Here is a 21,700-nt window from a genome sequence, read left to right as displayed (position 1 = left end):
TACTTACTCCTCAGTATCTACAATCGTTCAAGTATACAACATCCTCATCCTTTGTAAATGATATCCAAATGAAACTTTTAATTTAATAACCTGTACTAGACCGAGCAGTTGTTGAATTTGTATTGTAAAAGCACTAGCAATGATTTATTCATCTTTATTTTTATTCTCAAATTTGAATAAACTTGCCTTAAAATCACCTATATTGACTTATCTATTTTTATAATTTTAAATAACTATGAACAGTAATTATTCATCTTTGAAAATATCTTTTTCAATATTATTTTTTTTTTTTTTTCTCTCCTCTCAACTCTCTCTTTTCTCTTTTTCTCTCTTTTTTTTTCTTCTCTCTTTATTATTTTATTATTATTTAATAAAAAATATATAATTTAATATAAAAAAATTTTTTATATTTAAAATTAATTTTTAAAATATATAATTTTACATATAAAAATAAAGAATTCATTATCAATGATCTAAGTGGTGTTGTGAAGTTCCCGTATGCTAAAACGGAGGAAAATAGGAAATCACCTTATATGTCGTACTAAGCAACCCCCCTTCTCCCCCTTTCTACGTCATGATTTGATGTACGTGTGGGGAAATTGTCAGTTGGTGACAGGCCACAATGTAGGCATATGGCAGTTGCACGCCTTTTTTGATTATTAGTGGGAAGGGGAATTCTCTCCAACAGAGTTTTTTGGGTAACCTCTAATATTTAATCCCGCTTTTCCTACAAAAAACTGGGCGGATGGATTTTATGGTTGATCCGATGTTGTTATTGTTGAGAAATGATATTTATAATTGTGAATTATGTAAATTATAATTATAAATTGTATAAATATTACATAATTTTTTTAAAAAAAGTGAAGAAATATGAAATTTATATAAAAAATAAATAAATTTTTTAATAATAAATCTTATTTTTTTTAAAAAAAATTACATGACTTTTATATATTTTAAGACTATATTGCATTACTCGTGTATGCAATGAATGTACAGTCTTATAAGTGAAGTGGTGATGTGATAAGATCTACTATCAATTTATTTTAAAATTAGAAAATGAAAGTAGAAAAAGAGGTCTGGTTGTCAAATCCAAATAACGATGGAAAATTTTACAAGCTATACTTGCTTCCACTTTTACCTCACTATGAGATTGCATTGTGCATCAACTTTTTAATTTTTTTCTTTAAAAAAATCAAGGATGGTATTATAGTTATTCAAGTGTGACATTTTACACTATGAGATAAAAATGTAATTTGTAGTAGTACTCGACAAATAATGTCACCGTTGGATTTAGAATTGCACCTAGCTTTTTCATTTGGAAGTGGAGGGTCTAATGTGATTTATATCAATTGCATTGAGAAGTGTTATGGCTATTTCAGAAAAGAGAAATTTCATTTGCAATCCTTACTTGAAGACTGCATGTGAAGGTCTTTTATCAAAGGAGAAAAAATATTATTTTATGATGAATATTTTAATAATTTTAAAAAATTTTAAAAATAAAATTACTTATGTCTGCATTGCAATCTTCAAATGAAGACTATAAGTAGCATTGTTCGAAAAGAAAAATTCATAAATTGACATGACTTTATATAATATATTAACTCTTTTTTATAATAAAAATAATTTATTTTTGTGAGATGTTTTTGTAACTAAAACATTTCTCGTTGTTTGTCATTCTTCAAACTCATTGACATCGTATAATAAATGTAAAAAGTGTCTTTGGTCTTTAAAATTACTTGCCAAATTTTATATCCTAAGCCTCAAGTTATTAAATTAATTATTTAAACTTAAATGCACGTTAGTTATTATACATTATATATCCTACTTATTACCTCATGTTGCTATCTGTTTCCCTCCTTGGATTGGTCACTACCATCATGGATGCAGGATGCAATGGATCCATTTGCGAGGGTTAAAAACACAAAGAACTAAATGGAGGTTCACGTTGATCAACTAATCACAAGATCTCTTATTTTTCAGTAACTGCGGAGCGAATGTTAAAGAATGAGACTAGGTTTGGAAACAAAAATAAATGGGTAAGATTGCAAGAACTTTAAAGAATATAAAAGATCATTAATTGCAGAAGACTACATTAATAGGCTTAGAAGAAAGAATATGCAGGAAAATATGCTTATTGAGATACGATACGGCCTTCTATATATGCAGCATGCATGCATGCAGTTGCAGGTTATTTATATTATGTTCCATGGCTTCTTTGCTCATTATGGCTGCCTGCTTAAAACATGACAACATAATCAGTATTACCAAGAAAACAAACAAAAAATTGTGGGATCAGACCAAATAAGCTGTATGAATATATAGAATCATTGCTCATCCAATTAAGTTGTTGTGAAAAACAATGACAGAAAAGTAAAGTAAAATAATAAAATCAATCACATGACACAAATTTACATAGTTCAACAAGGTACTTACATCTATAAAATTACAGAGAATTTTCTCATCTTGAGGAATGACAAAATATACTTAAAACGAAATATACTATTCCAGCCGGCTATTCTATTCATAATAAATATATATACATGTGTAAAGGATTCACAAGTCTTAATTTTTCAATTATCGCATTATTTTTTCGAATGAACTCTTTATCTGATATTTGTTCGAGCAACATGTTGAGTAAGTATCAAGTGAACTCCCTATCTAAATTTTACTTGAATAATTTGTTGTACAAACATCAAGTTAATTTTCTGTTTAGCATTTATCGAACCACAAATAGGGTCAAAAAAAATTTCATACGGAGGACGTTGCCCTCAAAAAGACTCATTGAAACTTTACCATAAAACTATAATGAATCTCAGATCAAGTCACCAAATCGAACTGTGACAAAAATAAACCAAACTTCACAGACTCAACGTGATGTCCGGGTAGAAATTTACATAAACAAACTATTTTAGGTGAGGGGTGATCATACCGACATGATACCTTCTCTTTTCTTTCTTTCTTTCTGTCGCCCAGACATTTATCTGCCTAGTTAATTTGAAGTTTTCAATCGGGCTAGCTGTTTAACAGTGCATGCTGCCACTGTCCAGCTTTCTCTAGCATCGAGAAAGTGTTAGCCATGCAAGACTTGTAGTGGATAAGAATAACCTGATCTCACACCCACCAATGCTAAAACCAGAGCCACTCCTCTCTCTCTCTCTCTCTCTCTGTGACACTTGTACTTAACGAAATAGGAATAGGAAACTCTTTTGACATATAAATGATATGTACGTAAATAAAGTATATAATTCTTGAGTATTATCAATAAAATTGGATTACTTTCTCGTCTTAAAAATATATATATATATATATATATAATCTTTGTATGTCTTAAATATATATATAATCTTTGTATAATCCATTTATAGAAAAAATACTCAATCATGAAAGCATTAAAAAAAATATACTTTTTGGTGGGATATGTTTTTTTTTTTTTTTTCTTTAAATCAAGTACCTATGCAATATTTACGCATCTAAATCTTGTATCTAACCTTTCTCGTTTTCAAATATATTTGATAGAGTATGTTTCACCATACAAGGATCTTTCTAAGATTCATCTAAACATGATTTCTAAACCTTTGGTCAATCTCTATAAATTTTAGGGACACTTGCTATGTCGAGAGTTTTTTTCTTTTTAAGAGAATGGCAATCTAATTTTATTGATAACCCATACAAGCCAAACAATCAAGTTAACCACAATGGAATCAAGTTAACCGCCACAATGGAATCAAGCTCTAAAATCACCTGAGAGGCCCCCAGAATTTTCACAAGCCGAAGACCATGTAAAAGACCCATCAACTCCGCATAGTTATTCGAACATATCCCTAGTGAACTCGCAAACGCCAACAACATTTTCCCAGGCCTTATTTCTCACCACTCCACGTGCTCCTGCACAACTAGGATTACCACGGCTGTAACCATCAACATTAAGTTTTATCCATTTCACCTCTGGTTTCCTCCAATACACCAATTTTGGAAGCTTTTTTTTTAATCGGTTTGATAGGAATATTTAAAGCCACCAACATGGATTCATCCCGACGCGAGATACTCTTGCCAGCATGAAGTTTCTCTCCTCTACGAGCAACCCAAATTAGCACATTTCTCCAGACCTTGTCTACCGGATCTTGAATGCCTTCCATACGAGCTCGACACCTCCTAATCCATAAACACCATGTGATGAGTGCCAGCAAAAGGCCAAACAATTGTCCCATTTGAGACTTCCTAGTAGCTTTACGTAGCCAAGCTTCCACCATTTCCTTCAACTCCTACCTACACATAAAACATCCCCACCTGCACATAACTTCTTCTCCAAATCTCTTTAGCAATCTGTCCATACACCAAAACATGCTCCAGGTCTTCATAACCCCCATCGATGCAGCAGTCACATTTCGAAATCAATGGGATGCCCACATTTTTTTATCTTGTCATCCACACTAAGCCCATTACGAATTGCTTTCCACATAGTCACTGAAATATTTTTCGGCATACAAGGATGCCAAACCCAATCGGACCACCTTTTGTAACCGAACGGGCCGAGGGTTACAAAAGGTTTCACACCATATAATGGAATGGAGGGCAGACTCGAAAGAACTTGGATAACTGAAATTGCAAGTTGTCATTCTTCATGCAAGATCATGTAAATTATTAATTGAGGAAACAAGATGGCAATGCGCGCTCGGTTAATACGATGAACCAATTCAATCCAATCAGATATGGGAAGAAAATACATGTTAGTCAATATCATGGCTTTCTTACAATTGTCTTCGATAAATAAATAAATAAGGCCTTTGAAGCTTTCCCTTACGACAGGAATCATGCGTTTTCTACTTGTTCAATATCACTTGAGTTCGTAGGTACAGTTTGGTATTTTTATTCTAACTGGACTTTCCTTCATTACTCATCAAAATATAGAAAGCATGCAGCTGTCAGTGGTTGCCCTAGAGAGTTATGCCTTGGACTTCACATAACATAATTTGAGTTGTATTAATTTTTAAAATTGATCTTTTAAGTTAAATTATATCACGTGGATGATGTGTAGTATAAACATTTTCAAACAAAATTATTGTATATAGTGAAGATAACAAATGAGGTAGAAAGATGGTCGGTTTTTGGAGAAGGAATCGAGACTATCATTTGTTAATTATATATAGGTATCGTATGTATAGTACATTCGGAGGAGTTTCACTGTTTAATAAATAATGAGATTTGGGAGGACATTTTATGGGTGGCCATAAGCTTCCAAACTTAAATTTTTTTTTCTTTAACAAAAAAGGTAAAATTAAATAAGATGGATTTTAGGTATTAAACGTAAATTCATTAGAAAAAGGAAAGCTAACATTCTAGTAATTAGACAAGAAAGTAGAAATAAAATGAATGGTAACCAATCTTTCATATACAATCCAACCAAAAAAAAAAAAATCTGAAACTGAATCACCCCTATAAAACCAAATCGAACTTGAAAAAAAAAAAATCGAAAGTATTGATTTCCTTGGTGAACCAATTGGTTCTAGTTCTCACAATTCCAAAACCGACGTATCTCAATTTGGTTTATCAGTAAATTCAAAGCTAGACCGAACCAAACCGAATCAATTAAATATATAGGGAGCAGTTTGATCAATTGAGCAGTATAAATACACCACTTAACATTTCTCACAGGAAGTTTGTGAGAAATGTTTCACTAAATCCGTTTTTATATTATATTAGAAAATCTTGATTTCAAAAAAATAAAGAACTTGAAAAATTAAACGGGACAACTTTAGAAACAGGGTGGTGTTCAGTGATGGCAACCCCTTCAGGCGACCACGGGGTCTATTGGACGTTCGAGATGTTGTTAAACATGATCTAAATATATTGCTCATATCAAAATCCACCATACTAGTTAATTTTTTTTTTTAAAAAAGAAAAAAAATTGTCTTTTTTTTTAACTATTTTTATAATTGTAAGAGATCTCATGCTAAGTGGTGTATTTAATTTGTAGTAGAGTAACTCAATTTTGAAAGCAGAGAATTATGTTCATGTTAAGCCAAGTCATCCACTTCCTTGTCAACGACACTATTTTTCTCACAACTCATGCCTGTTTTGTTTTGTAACCAATGGATTCACAAAATTATTAAATTTTGGTGGATGTTAAAGAGCCTATAAATTATAGTACAAGTAACAAGATGATCAAAATTACATTTGACACTGTATAATTGTCTCTCTCACCTCAAGCAAAATTTGTGACAACAAAATAGAATAGAGTGGTGCCAAATCTTGAAGATTTATTTAGGTGCTAACAATTTATATTGCCACTATTTTAGGAGCATTTGTCTAATCCTTGCCACTCAAATAATGAGTTTGCCTCTCAAATCACGAAACCCTTAATGTTGGATGTTTCAGAAAAGAAGCCCTTAATCTTCTTTTTTGAAGAGTGAAAAGAACAAGTAGAAAGAGGTCAAGAAATTGAGGCTTTTATCGCCGAATGACCATGCACAATCTGGTGATATGGAATGTACATTCTCCAAAACAAGAACTAGAAACTTGAATGACATGACATGACTTTGGAGAAACAAAATGCAGGCATCTTTCAACAATTATAAAGACATACACAAGTCAACTGTCATCGTAACATCACATAATGATGATAAACAGGTTTCTATTATCTGTACATATTTTTATACATGACTGTACAATTATCAGTGTCCGTGCCATGGTTCTCTTTACAAAGAGAATCACCTACTCCCTGTGATGTTACTAGCATCCAGTTCAGACAACCTAAAAATATAAATCAAATATGAAACGGGGGTCAGAAAGTGCAATAACCAACAGTTTCTGCAAAGGTTTTGGTTAAAGCAAGATAAGTGTCACAATGCAGACACATCTACTCCACGTTATGATAAAAGCGGTGAAATACATCAGGAAAATGGTCCTCTAGAAATGGTTCCCATAGGAGAAATATGATGGTGATTAAATGAAGAACCAAACTTCCCATATAAATTTTTGCTGATGAAATCTCATCGATGATAATCTCAAAAATTATATAGAAAGTTTGTAGAGGCTGAATGTGTGCAAAGATAAACAACATCAATGAGGAAGAGTAGGAAGAATCAACCCACCATATTTTATAATTATGACTGGAAAAGAGTTACAGTCGCAATATAGCCATTCTTCATCACCTGCTAATATCAAGGAAACACTTATATTAGCAGCCCCTTTTACCACCATAGGGTAGCTTAAACTACACAATAATAACGGCAGACACACCAGAAGTCATCTTTTCTTTATTTTTATTTTTATTTTTGAGAGCAGGGAGGGTGTTCAAAGATTGGAAGCAAAATGGAGGGATAAAATCATGGTTAACTCACCTCAAAGGCAACATTTTGATAACCATATACCAATGTAGATCCGAAAGGATTGCTGGTAGAGCCTTGTGTTTGGATGGCGGCTCGCCCACAGTCGCCAAGGATTTCCTAGAAGTGAGAATCTTTTGTTAACTACCTCAACACCAATTATAAAGGAGAGGGACAATAAAAGCCAATAGTAACTAGGATACAACAGGGTGCCTATTCCCTATATTTTTTTAATTTCTTGGGCCAGGCAGGAACCATTAACCTGAAAAACTTATAATTTGCCCCTCCCGCAAACTAATCCATGAAGCTGAGAAATGAAAAATCTAGAAAATGCATACAAATTGCAAGGTATGAATCTGATAACGAGCAGTCTAAAACAAGGAATGAAATTTCGACCCCCCCCCCCCCCCCCGAAAACAAAAAAACCCAAAAAAAAAAAAAAAAAAAAACATGACCATAGTGGCATATTCCAATCGGGCTTTTATTCAAACACCTAATATCTATGCAACATTAACCATGGAAAAGGTAATAAAAGGAAGAAAATAGAAAAAATAACAAGTAAATTAAAAGATGAAAACTAAAAAACGTCATGGAAAGAAATTTTCAGATCTAATCCTCCATTTCATTATGATGAGAAGAAAAAGAAAAACATTATAAATTTAGCGAAGGTAAAACTGTGAATATAAATGTTGATGGATATAATAGGCACTGCGATTCCCAATGCATATCTATTATAGTCTATTTGAACTACATTACCACCAAGTATTTAAATTCATCAAAGGTAAAATTATAGTCTATTAAAGAAGTGGAGAAAACAGATTACCTTCACTTGCTCCCACTTGGTGCTTGGTGTAATCCTGTGTCCACCACTATTTACTTCATCAAAAGACCCCTCAACTGCAGGAAACAAGATGAAATTGGTTTCTATTTCTCTTTCAAAGGTGATAATTGCAAATGTCAGAAACAGAAAAGATCTTACGGTCTGAACCAAAGATAACAAAATTGCACTTTATATATGAATTGAAATCTGCATGACCAGGATAGTTTGTATGCAAAACAAACTTCTTGATCTTATGAGTCTGCAAATACAACACTATGATATTAGCATTTCTGAGCAAAAAGCTCGTAGCATCATGATTATTCAAATATCAGTAGGACCAAAGAAGTTAATACCTGTCCATCGAATAAGATGTCCAGACCACGGGTAAAATAGTTGTAGAAATAATCACCACAAAGTGTAGTCCGGGGACGAGGGTCTGATGCAGAGTGAATAACCATTTGGTCAACCTGTATGACTAAAAGAATCAGTATTCACTACCAATGAAAAACAAAATAAAATTAATAAACAAAATTATAGTCTTAGACACCAGATCACCAAACAAACAAAAAAGCCCACACATTGTGTGATCATAGCCTTTGTGGTCAAAGACACTGAGACATTAATGGGCTATAAATAATGGTATGTATAGATCTAAAAGAAAGCATAATGACAAAAAATATTCCTGTCTGCATGGCAAAATAATTGGGACAAGCCCAAGTGAAGTGAAATTAAGTTGGATACTTCTTCATAGGCTTGAGCTAAAAACATTCGTAAACCAAAACAAAAGAAAAATTGACACTTTATTTTGAAACATGTGGCTCACAGTAGACTACAAAATGCTATGATCCATTCATCTATAATTTAGGGTCAAAGACACGAGACATTATGATTTACATTGCGTGTACAACTATAACTCAAACAATGGGAAGTCCTGGTTGCATAAAACAAGTCCTGGTTGCATTTCCTACTGCTCAGGATAAGGCTTAGTTCAATTAAGCTGAAATTGTGTAAGATACTTGGTAGTAAGCTTAGGCTAAACATCCTTAATTATATGAATTCTTGTCCTCCCATCAGCATACATGTAACCAATTTCTACACATTCTCTAAAACACAAATACGTCTCCAAAATTTAAAGAGATTCTGAAATTTTGCAAGGCACTCTAAGTAGAAGACTGGGAAACTGAGTAATACCTGCTTTTGATGAATTCCACAAGGACGACCTAATTCAGTCCAGACATCCTGCAGGAAAGAGGAACTACAAAATTAGTGGTCACAACATTGTGCCAATATTGCTCATTATAATACCACACCACAAACCAGTTATAAAATGACAAAGAAGTAAATGATAAAGTAAAAATAATAGACTACTAGAAACCTAATAAAATATCAGCTCATTTATGGAACCGATAAAAATAAGAGATTCAAAGATGCATAAAAAAATTAATTTAATTTACAAAAATACTAGCATTAAGAAATACCAAATTATGTCAAAATGGTGTTCTTATTTCTAAAATATTCCCAGAATTCTTTAGGAAACGGTTTGAGTGTCAAGTTGATAGTAATTTATTTTGTTCTCTGCAGGAATAATTATTTGTCTTTATATTGGTGTATAGGTGTGCGGGGTGAGTGGGCGGTGTGTGGGTGTAGGGGTGTATATGGGTGTGTGTGCGTGTGTGTATGCGCATTTGTGTTACAAATAGAAAGAAAGACCACTATAATTATACTCCATGAAGCATCACATCTTTTTTTTTTTTTTTTTTTGATAGGTAAACGATAGTATTAATACGAATAGGCATAGCCCAAGTAAAACAAGAAGTTATACAAGAGATAAAACCTATCTAAGTTGCTAAAGAAGTTATGCGTACCAAGACAGAAGCAAGGTGTCAAAACATTTTACAGTAATAAATGAGCAAGAAAGCATTCACCAGAAAAATCAGGAAAAGAAACACCAAAAAGGACACTGTTGCTTAACGAAATGAGACATAAAACTAACTTGTGGAGATGCACCAAAAGGAATATGCTGGCCACCAACGGTGAAGTATAATTCTTCTCCAAGCTGAACAAACACCAACTAAATTAAATTAGATGCAAGAATCACACTGAGAAGGATCAGAAAGGTTACTTCCAAATATAAGTAGTAACACAATGGGCCAGTAGTAAAACAATCAGACGCAAAAGCAAAGTATTACTTCCATGGTTTTAGTTCTCCACACAGTTTTCTCAGAAAACTCAACAGAAATAAAACAAGACCCAAGGATAATGACAATTTAATCCAAATATAATGCGGAAGAATAAAAATAAAGTCAAACCTTAACATGCACCTCCTCCATGTAAAGGCTGCCAACAGGTAATGAAGGAGCAGAAGCCTTGTCCATTAAGGATCCTACGCCAACTTTTTTCTCAGTAGAACCATCATATATGGAGACACGACATGTAACTGGTGTAGTACCATCTGGAAACTCTAATGGCAATTCCGCTTCCATGACAGAAAGGAGTCAAATTAAGTTATCAGAACTTCAAAATTCTCTAAAAATGATATCTAGGTTGGAAAATACTGGTTGAAAAAAAAAAGTTGGAAAACACTGAAACAATACCTTCCCTATCATGGCAGCAATCTGTATACTGGCTAGGAATTGGAAAAGCAAAGGACAGGCCCTACAAATTAAACACATAAGAAACCTAAGCACGCAAGTCAAAGATATATTTTGAAAAGAACAAAATTTATGACAAAATTATGCATTCTGTATACATACTGGGTAAAATAGAGTGTAAACACCTCTTTCTTTATCGTAAATTCCAGGAAAGGTTGGCCCAAAAAGTGCATATACCGCTACAAAAGTAGCTAGCGTGGATGGTCCCCTAAGAAAAAAAAAAAAAAAAATTCATGAGTCATAAATTAACAACGAAAAAGTCATAAACCTGAAGCTTGATAACTCACCCAATCAAAGAAGTTGCATAGCGCATTTGAAGCCGTTTTACATCAAAAATCTCAATAAGTCGTAGTCTCTGACAGAGAATTCAATGTTACAGTAATCAAAATGGCTGATGATGTAATCATATACATATACTTTGCAACGATAACCAACAGATAACAGCCATCCACGGGAGTATACACCTATTAGAATATATTAGACACACAAGATACAGCACATAAATGCATATAGTATCACACAGTGAAAAAAGAAAATGGACATCGACCTATAGATTTCAGAGAACACAACACTATGAAAAAAGAAAACGGAAATCCACCAACAAATTTTGGAGAATACAACACGAAATGTATCCACCAAAACTCAAACGAGAATGGGCCTCATAATTCATAACATAAAGTAACTGCACTAGCTGATCCAATGAGGCAAAAAAAGAAAAGAAAAAAAAAATCCTCACCCCTCCAATAACTAGAAATACAAAATGATATTATTACAATAATTGATTTACTCAATCTGTTAATTGGAGAACCTATGCCAAAGAATATAACTGTTTTATCAAATGGTTACTGGGCCAGAAGATGCTTTGCCAAGGATTTAATTTTATATACTCATATCAATAAAGTATAACAAAAGAAAAAATAAAACCTCCATTTTTAAAAACAAAATCTCCATTAAGGTCACCTGTTCACAATTTTAACATATTGGAGTGTGTAATTGAGCTATGCCTATTCTTATTAATACAATCATATACTTACAAAAAAAAAAAAAATACATATTGGAGTGATTATGCATGTTCTTTCCCGCATATAATTTCTTCAGCTGGTGCAACAAACATGAATATCATGTCCTATGTAGTTCTTCACATTAAATCAGTAGTTAAAAAGCACAAGGTATCTAGAGGAGTACAAGGAGGAACCAAGTTTGATAAGTCAAAAAGGTGAAGCTTAGTTCCATGATTTAGCCATAAAACTCAACCTGTACATCACACAAGCTCTTGCCACATTTGCATAGAGAACATTGATCTTTCGAAGCATGAGCGACTAAAACCATTAAAATAATCATTAAAGTAGGTACAACAAGTCATTTTTAAAGTTTTATCATCCCATCGAGTAACTGGTAAGAAAGGAACCCTCCAGATACATGTTCAAAATGCAGCCCGAGCAGTGAAGCTAACAAGATATGCAAATATACGAAAGTAATACCTGGGACCACGGATCAAAACGAAGATGAAAACCATGATCTGGAAAGCTGATAACAATATCCAATTTCAACGGCTCCTGCATAAACAGATTCAATAAGAGCTTCTTACAATGAACCAAGTATATGAGAAACCTCTAGGTGACAAATTAATGGGATCAATAACAACCATAATTGTCAATTTCATATTTCGGTTAATCCACCCAGAGCCAAAGATGGCATCCATTTAACTCCCAACAAATTTTCAAAGCAGCTCATATGCGTTTGTGTGTGTAGATGACACATGGTATGGATAATCTACAATCCAAACCTCATCAAAGTACTTCACATGGACAACATCGTAAATCGTAGGCTGCTGTTCTATCTGAGCAAATGCTTCGCATATCGGCATTCCTGCAAAAACATGACGAGATCTTCAGCGGCAAACACGGGGGCAGTTGCTAACGACTAAAATGCCAAAAGTTTTCATAATATCCAAGCGTTTGACACCCAAAAACCAATCCAACAAACACATAAACAGAGAGCTCACGAATGAAGGGTTCATAAGACGAACAACTAATAGTCTCGCAACGAAGGACAAAAGCATCGTTATCATAACCGAATCCCCCAGTTCGGTAGCTGAAAAAACTGACAAAATGGAATGTAATTTGAACGCCCTACGTTTTGAGCTCCAATAAATGTATGACATTATTCCAGGCCAATTTTATTGAATTGCAGGATCCTTCATATTCTTACGTTTTCTTGGGAACCAAACAGGTGAATTATTAAAAAAGTAAACCTAATTACGATAAAGTGCAATCCAAATATCCATCTGATTCTTATTAATTTGCCGAGAGTGATCGAAACAACCATATCACACGAATCAAGCTGTCGCTCAATTTGATCGCTTAAAAGATGAAAACTCAGAAACCGAACGAGATTTACCGAGAGTGAAGGGTCCGATACCGAAACCGGGTCGAAGATCGAGAACGATGGCACCCATGGCCGTGCCCTCGCACCGTCGTCCTGGTCTCTGCAACATAATTATTTCTTTTCCTATGTTGTTTGGGGAAACCTGCTTTGCTTTCGTGAAAGGAAACAAGCAGGTGTAAGATTGTTAAATACAAACATCGTGTGTTTGATACGTATCCCCTTCCATTATCTCCATTGCACGAAAAATGTCAACATTCTGGTCCAGGACCCCAGGTGGTTGTGTCCACCTAATGGGCCTCGTCCTATTGGCCATTGGGCTCCGTAAAAAGCCCGAATTTCTAAGCTTAGCTGATAACAAATAAGGTTGCAATGAATTTTTTATTTCAGTATAAGATTAATATTGAAAGAATTCAAAGGTTTTTCAAGAATATCATCTCACTCTAGATTTTGGAATTTACCATTTTGTCTTCTAGGTTTGAATATGTTTCCAATCAATAAAGAAAAATAATTTATATAATTCTAAAATATATAAATTTTATGTATTCTTTTTATATAAAGAGGATGGGGGGTTTCAAATCTAAATTTTCTATTTATAAAACTGGATAATATGTTATCAAACCATCAAACTCTTGATTATTCATATTTTTTAAAAAAAAAAAATTAGACAAATCTACATAAAAAAATCTAATTTTTAATAGTGAATTATACCTTTTTAGAAATTGAATATGTAAACTTTAAAATTGTATTTAATATTTCTTTACTCTTCATTTAATTGTTTCAATTCATTTTCAGTTAACATGATTAAAACGATTTGCGACGTAACATCCGAAGTCTCATTATATCGACTTAATGCACACCTTGTGCCACCATTGACGGGCGACGTAACTTTTAAATAAGAGTTTTTCTTTTTTAAAGTCATATTAAAAAATATAATATTTCTCATTAATTTTGTTGCTTTCAATTACATTAATTAACTCCTTTCAAAAAAAAAAATTACATTAATTAACATTACACTTTTAAATAGTTTTAGATCTAATTACTTAAATAAAAAAAAATTACTTAAAGCACGACGTATTAACTAATGTGACTAACTATGATAAAATTTAAAATAAATACATTTTTCTTAAAAAAAAAAAAAGACTCAATCTTCACCATGCAAGAAGTGTGATCTTGAGCAGATCCTACTTTGGGCTCCATTTTTTTTTTTTTTTAATCAAAGAACAATCATTTTCATTGAATTAAACATCAATACATTGCTTTTCACAATCAATACATTACATAATGTCATCTGGTCCCTCTTCTAACCACCCTATTTCCTCACCATAGTCTAATGCTAGTTTGGCAAGTTGATGTGCTACTTGATTACCTTCTGTGAAACAAATTGGATCTTTCTTATCTCTACATGACAGAAGAAGTCTTTGATATCTTCTACAACAATACCATGATCAATTCTCTTCTCTATTCTTAACATCATTAACCACTTGGAGTGCATCCCTTTAAATATTACCTATTGAAAACCTAGCTCCATACTCAATTCTATAGCTCTTTCAAGTGCCAAGACTCCTGCATGTAGTGGGCTAAATAGGACTGTTCATCCAGGCTGGGTAAAACCCAGCCTGGACTGGGACCTGGATAACCGGGTTTCAGGATATGGTTTTCAGCCCTAGTCTGACCTAGGCAAAAATCTGCATGTCTAAACCCAGACAAACCCAGGCCGAGTACCGGGTTGTTTAAAAACAACTAAAAACCACACGGAAACCCATATCCTTCAAACATTCTCTCTCTCTCTCAGTCTCACCCACACAGAAACCCTAGCCTTCTCTGTCGATCGAAGTTCCTCTCCGTCATCTTCATCCTTGTGAGCCAATTGAAGTGAGTTCTTCTCCTTCTCTCTCTCTCTCTCTCTGGGTCTTGGTTTTCATTCTGTCTTTTGATATCTTTTGGTTTTCATATTATTTTAGTAGATCATAATATGAACCCAAGAACTGATTTATTGAGTAGAGATTTGGTTTGATGATTAGAAATTATAGATAGAGCAAAGGAAACTGGGATTAGAACATATTTTCGTTTGGGTATTTTTTTGTCTTCTCTCTCTCTCTCTCTCTCTCTCTCTCTCTCTCTCTCTCTCTCTCTCTCTCTCTCTCTCTCTCTCTCTCTCTCTCTCTCTCTCTCTAAGAATGTTTGAGGAGTACTGTTATGGGTTAGGTCCATTTGAATGTTTAAGAAGTATTATGGTAAATCTAGTAGATCTAGTGGTTCTGTTCTCTATGTTAGATGTAGTTGCAGTGTTTTACTTTTGTCGTTGTTGTCATGGTGGCGGTATCAACATTGTAGCTTTCTTTAACTCTGTCTGGGAGTGCTCATCTACAAGGGTGTTTGCCAATGGATCAATCACCACTTCAATTGTCTTTAAAATCTGTTGTGTCATTTCCTTTCCACACTTAAATGTTATTTGTTTGGGGTGAATATATAAATTGATATTTCTAACAGTCAATGGCTCTTCTATGTCCTTATTTACTCACTTAAATGTTATCGGAAATAATGAGATTTTTGCTATCTGAACTCTTTTATGCCATTATACTCTGTTGAGGACTGGGTGGAGCACATTCGTGAACATAAGAAGCTGGTTGCAGGGGACTCAGTTGTGTTCTTAAGAGTTGAAAATGGTGATCTTTGTATCTTTACCATATATAGAAAGTAATAGTGAATGAAAATTTCCATCTATATGTCATCATGTATAGTTGCTTGAGTACATGGGTTTTTGTTTGATTTTACATGTCTCCATGATGCTTGGACAAGCTAATTGAAGAATGAAAGGAGGCCAGCCCTCAAGTAGTAGTACTAAACAAGTGTGATGAAATAAAGGGTGTTGTTTATGATATCATCCCAACTTGGCAAAACTAATTGGTTATTGTTGTGATGAAGTAAAGGGTGTTGTTTATGATATCAATCCACAAGATACTCTACATAACCTAATGGTCAAAGGTACACTCAATTGAACCTGCAAATTTTTGCTCCTCCAAGTGAGAATTCTTGAAATGAAGTTAATTTTAATCTTTTTTATATGGAAAAAATGAGAAATTTGCTAACTTTTTTGGGTGCAGACACTTCATCAACACATATCTAAGAAATTGGTATTTTCCGCAAAACCAGTTTTTGCAATGTGAATCCATCATGAGAAGATGGATTTGCACGTGGTGATGTACATCTACATCAAGTCTAACACAAGATGAGGTTACGATAACTTCGCGTGTATCAATGTATGCCAAGTTTTATCCTCAATTTTGCATAAATTGATATCATTTGAAATCCTACTCAAGTTTCATCTGCATCATATAATATATGTTTGGGGATTTAGAATCTCATATTCTGTTGTGGATATTTTGTAGAGACACCACTTTCTAATTACATCTCATATACTACTTGATTGGGTTTGACTTCTTGCTTAAAACATGTACTTTTACAACCCCCCTTTTTCTAGGTTTCTGAGGCATTGCAGTTTGCCTTGTTGGTAAAAGTTTCATATTAATGTAGAACCCCCTTTTTACATGTCTTGATTGCAATGTTTTTTTTGTTCATAGTTTCTAGGTTGAACTTCAAGTAAAAGTATTTTATGACAATTGTGTTTGCACTTGCAGATTTCTTATTTGGAAAGCCTTTATATATCTACTCATGGTTTCACTAATGAGGTGATCCTTAAAACAAATGGCGTTGTTAGAATTGTCCATTTTTTTTTCATTCTCCATTGTTCAAGTTATCATTTTTCTTGTCCATTGTTTCAGCTATAAGACCAAATCATGGGGGAGGAATACTATTCAAATTAGTTAAGGCCAAAAGATAGATCACTTGAATTTGCTACTTGCTACTTGAAGTTGCTACTTGCTGGAATTATTTTGTAATTCAAATCTTGTAGTTTTGTATTTTGTATCGTAATGTAATGTGTAAATAACAAAATAATGTAATATGTAATGGATTGCATGCATTTTAGTTTTTCATTTTTATATATTTTTAATATTTTAGAAATGTTAGTATTATGCTTTTTAATGAATTAGAAATACCTTTTATATAATATAGCCTTTTATAAAAAAGTATGATTTTCAACACTTTTTTTAATTTTTCAAATAAATATAAGAGAATTATGTTTTTCAACATTTTCATATAAATATAGGTTTTTATTTAAAAAAATCTATTTCTAAAACCGACTTTTATAATTTTTTTTTTTTTTATTAAATTGGGTACAACCCGGTACTCGGATTTCCGGATTACTAAAACCCAAATTAAGGCAGATTTCGGCCTGGGGTTATAACCGGGTATACCTGGGCCGGGTTCCAGCCCGAATTTGAAACCCAGGTTCCAGACCGAGTATACCCTGATACCCGGTCCGGTACCTGGTTGAACACCCCTAAGGCTACATATAAATATCCTAGGCAACCTACATAAGCCACCAACTCAACCTCACAGTTTCTTACCACTATACCTCCTCCCATCACAACTTTTCCACATCCAGTGCAGTATCTCAATTCACTTTATACCAACCAACTTCAGGTTTTCCCCATTTAACCCCATTTTTTTTCCTGAATTGGCACTTCTATTTGATCTCTCTTACTTAGTTGAGCTTGCTAAAACTTTTCTACTTCCATCCTTACTCCCTATAGTAAATTCAAAGAACTATCAAACTTTCCTTAAAAAACTACCCTATTTCTTCTCAACCACATCCTTCTAAATACACAAGCTATTTCTTCAATCTCAAATTTTTGTAACCTTCAAGACCAACTCTTCGCTAATGCTACAAAAGTCCCCACCTGTACACTCCCACTTCTGTAAGATACTTGGAGAATCTGCCCACACATCTTGAGCTATTGCATAGGTCCACAAGATATGATTACTGGACTCCTCATGTTCTTCACAAATTGGACATAGGCCATTATCAGTGGTTCTCCTCCTGAATAGATTCTTCTTTGTTGGTAGTATTTCACTCCACATAAAGACCTTTACCACACTTGGAACTTATAGATTCTATATCTTCTTCCATGCAGTTGATCCCAGGTTCTTACTAAAGTCTCTCCCATACCAAACCTATTCAATTGACATTATATAAAGCACTTGAATTGACTAAAAACAATCAATTCTTGGTGTGGCCCCAAATCAACTTATTTTTAGAGCCTCTTTTGCTAATTGTCAAACTCTTCACCATGACTGTCTCCTCTTCATTAAGTACTTCATATATAAGGTCTACTTTCCAACATCCCCTGGCATCAATAAACTCCTTTACACAAGCTCCCTTCTATAGAATTTTGAATGGTGACTAGATCATGTGATTAGAAGGACTTGGTAACCATTTGTCACCCCATATCCTAATCTTCTCTCCAGTCCCCACCCTCCATCTCATCCCTACTTTGATCAAATGCCCAAATACTCCTCCAAATCTATGATGGAGCACTGCCCACTTTTGCCTGTAGTATATCTCCATGCTTATAATATTTCTCTTTCATAATCTTAACTATAAGAGAATTAGGATTTATAAGCAACCTCTAGTACTACTTAGATAACATAGCCTAATTAAAGCACTTCATATCTCGAAACCCCATCCCTCACTGACTCTTTGCCAGTCCAACCTTATTCCACTGCTTCCATTGAATCTTCCTATGCTGGTTCATATGTCCCTACCAAAATTAAGCCATCATTTGAGAAAACTTTTTGTACAACTGTTTTGGCAATTTAAAAACACTCATAGCATAAGTAAGGACAGCTTGTATGACATGCTTTTCATTAAAACCTCCTTGCCAGCTTGGGAAATGAACCAGTTTTTCCAACTACTTATTCTCTATCATACCCTTTCGCTAATCCATCTAAAAGCTTTATATTTTGACCCACCCACCATAGTTGGTATACCTAAATACTTCTATGCATACCTACAAACCCTTGCCCAATAGCATGTGCTAACTCTGCTTCAACTTCACCTCTTGTATTAGTACTAAAATATAATGATGGTTTCTGCATATTCAATTTCTAACCTGATGCTTCCATAGCCCTCCATTCTTGCATTTCAACCCTACAAAATATTATGTAATCATCTGCAAACATCAAACAATTTATACTAGTACCCCCTTACTCACATTTACACCCTTTATAGCCCCCTTACATTCAACCTCATGCAATATTGAAGTCAAGCCTTCTACACACAAAAGAAACAAATAAGCGGAGAGAGGATCCCTTTGTCTAGTTCTCTTATAAGAGTGATCACTTTGCTATCCTGCCCATTCACTAAAACTAAATACTTCACTATAGAAACACATCTCATGATCTGCTCTATCCATCGATTCCCAAAACTAATTTTCTCCATTACTATCCTCAGATAAGGTCATTCTACCATATTGTAAGCCTATGACATATCTAACATAAGTGCTACACTTCATTTTTTTCACCCTTCTTCCTAGACTTCATGGTGTGCAAAGCTTCATAAGCGATTATAATGTTGTATGTTATGAGCTTTCTTGAAATAAAGGCACTCTGATTATGGGAAATTATATCAAGTAGTACCTTCTTGAGTCTATTTGCTAATGTTTTGGTCATAAGCTTAAACACTACATTGAACAATATATCTTAGATTATTTGTGAATAGTAGTGAAATAATTTATGAATAATAATAAAATAATAGTGAATTGTCTTTAAAAAATAATAAACAATTTATGAATAGTAGTGAAATCATCTAAAAAGATTTGAAAATAGTTAGTGACCTAAACTGCCCCCACCTAATTATAAGTTTCATCAAATTTAAAGGGTAAATCGTGAAAATTATAAATTCATTGAGATATTATAATTAAAACCTAAAAATGAATTGGTTTTATATTTTGCACTATTATCATATTCAATGAGTATTTTAAGATAATTTACGTATCTTAAGAATGTATTTGCTAATTTGTAAAATGATAATGTGTCAATATATGATTGAAGAGAATAAAATGCTGAAATTATATCAAGTCTTTATTGATATTTTTCTCGTATTAGTATAAACAATGATAGAAATAATAACATAAAATATTCATGTCATCTCTATAGAAACCAAACTCACCACCACCACGTCTTTGCAGATCTCATTAGAGGTGTACAAGAAACCGACAAACCGGTCATGATCGACACAGACCGACCGCCAGAGTCTGGAACCTGCCAAAACCTCCAGGGAACCAGTCGGCCGGTGGCAGAAATTTAACAAAACCGACGGACATAGGTTTGATCACGATTTAAGGCCGAATCAAACTGCAACCAACCACATATACGTATTTTTTTTTTAATTTATACCTATGCAAAACGATGTCGTTCTACTTAAATTTAAGTAGAATGGCGTCATTTGATGCATTCAGTTGTGTTTAAAACACATCTAAAATATGTTGTTTGTATTAAACCAAACGGTATCGTTTTATCTATGAGAAACGGAAAAAAAGAAAGAAAGAAAATAGAACGACGCCGTTGGATTTAGAACCAAACGACGTCATTTAGATCTTCTTCTTCTTCTTCCCCAATTCATGTCCATCTCTCTCTCTATTTCTCTCTCTCTCTCATCTGTAACTCTCTCTCTACTCGCTCAGACTCTCAAAGAACCAACGCCAAGAAAGTAGAACGAAGCCGTTGGATTTAGAACCAAACGACATCGTTTAGATCTTCTTCTTCTTCCTTCTTCTTTCCCGATTCACGTCCATCTCTCTCTCTCTCTCTCTCTCTCTCATCTGTAACTCTCTCTCTCTCTACTCTCTCAGACTCTCAGAGAACCAATGCCGAGAAAGTAGAACGACACCGTTGGATTTGGAACCAAACGACGTCGTTTAGATCTTCTTCTTCCTTCTTCTTCTTCTTTCCCGATTCACGTCCATCTCTCTCTCTCTCTCTCTCTCTCTCTCTCTCTCTCTCTCTCTCTCTCTCTCTCTCTCTCTCAGACTCTCAAAGAACCAATGTTGTTAGGGGAACCGAGAACCGACCGTGAACCGCCAGAATAGATACGGACAGTTTTCCTTCTCCCTATCAACCGGTTACAATTGGTTGCTCCGGCATATCTCACACTGTTAGTTTTACTCAAAAATCGTGCCGATGAGGTCGGTTTTCACTCCTAGATCTCATGGTCATTTTCCCACATGTAGAAAATAAAAAATGAAAATTTTACTCTTTAAGTTAGTATTTTCCCATATTTCAAATTATTAGTGATTTAGTTCTAACTTTTAGAATCACTAATTACAGTTCCTCGTGATCGCGCTTAAGGTTTTATAAGAAACGCGAAGATCGAGGTAAGTTAGCTTTTAACTTACTAGCAGTCTACTGTGTATGTGTGCTAAGTAAAGGAACTACAGTGTATGTATGTGTGTTATCATATATGTCATGCCATGCCAAGTTATCACGTAATTGTCTATTATACAGAATTTATTCTGTCATCAATTTTTATCTGTTACATAATATATTCTGTCATGTATTACTGTACCTTACAAGTACGTCATGCTAAGTATGCCATCTATTACATGTATGTCAAG

At 33.9% G+C, this 21,700-nt stretch overlaps 1 protein-coding gene across 2 annotated transcripts; it reads right to left on the bottom strand.

Annotated features, from left to right (window-relative positions):
* Positions 1–6,535: 6,535 nt before the first annotated feature.
* Positions 6,536–13,414, bottom strand: LOC122317129 (PHAF1 protein At3g51130). Of its 2 annotated transcripts, none has more exons than XM_043134061.1 (15): positions 13,197–13,414; positions 12,583–12,665; positions 12,278–12,352; positions 11,084–11,151; positions 10,899–11,004; positions 10,740–10,800; positions 10,455–10,621; positions 10,139–10,201; positions 9,337–9,384; positions 8,499–8,612; positions 8,305–8,404; positions 8,149–8,222; positions 7,341–7,445; positions 7,092–7,154; positions 6,536–6,750 (listed from the first exon to the last, which is right to left on the bottom strand). In XM_043134061.1, exons 1-14 carry the CDS (start codon positions 13,291–13,293, stop codon positions 7,104–7,106), a joined length of 1,212 nt encoding a protein of 403 aa, XP_042989995.1. In that variant the 5' UTR covers positions 13,294–13,414; the 3' UTR covers positions 6,536–6,750; positions 7,092–7,103. The 2 variants fall into 2 exon arrangements, with proteins under 2 accessions (XP_042989995.1, XP_042989996.1); XM_043134062.1 differs by having other exon boundaries at positions 7,092–7,151; positions 13,197–13,411.
* Positions 13,415–21,700: the final 8,286 nt, after the last annotated feature.

Source organism: Carya illinoinensis, chromosome 7, assembly GCF_018687715.1.
Source record: "Carya illinoinensis cultivar Pawnee chromosome 7, C.illinoinensisPawnee_v1, whole genome shotgun sequence".
Lineage (NCBI taxonomy): Eukaryota > Viridiplantae > Streptophyta > Magnoliopsida > Fagales > Juglandaceae > Carya > Carya illinoinensis.
The sequence above is the reverse complement of the archived record's forward strand: the minus strand, read 5'-3'. Positions and strand labels throughout refer to the sequence as shown.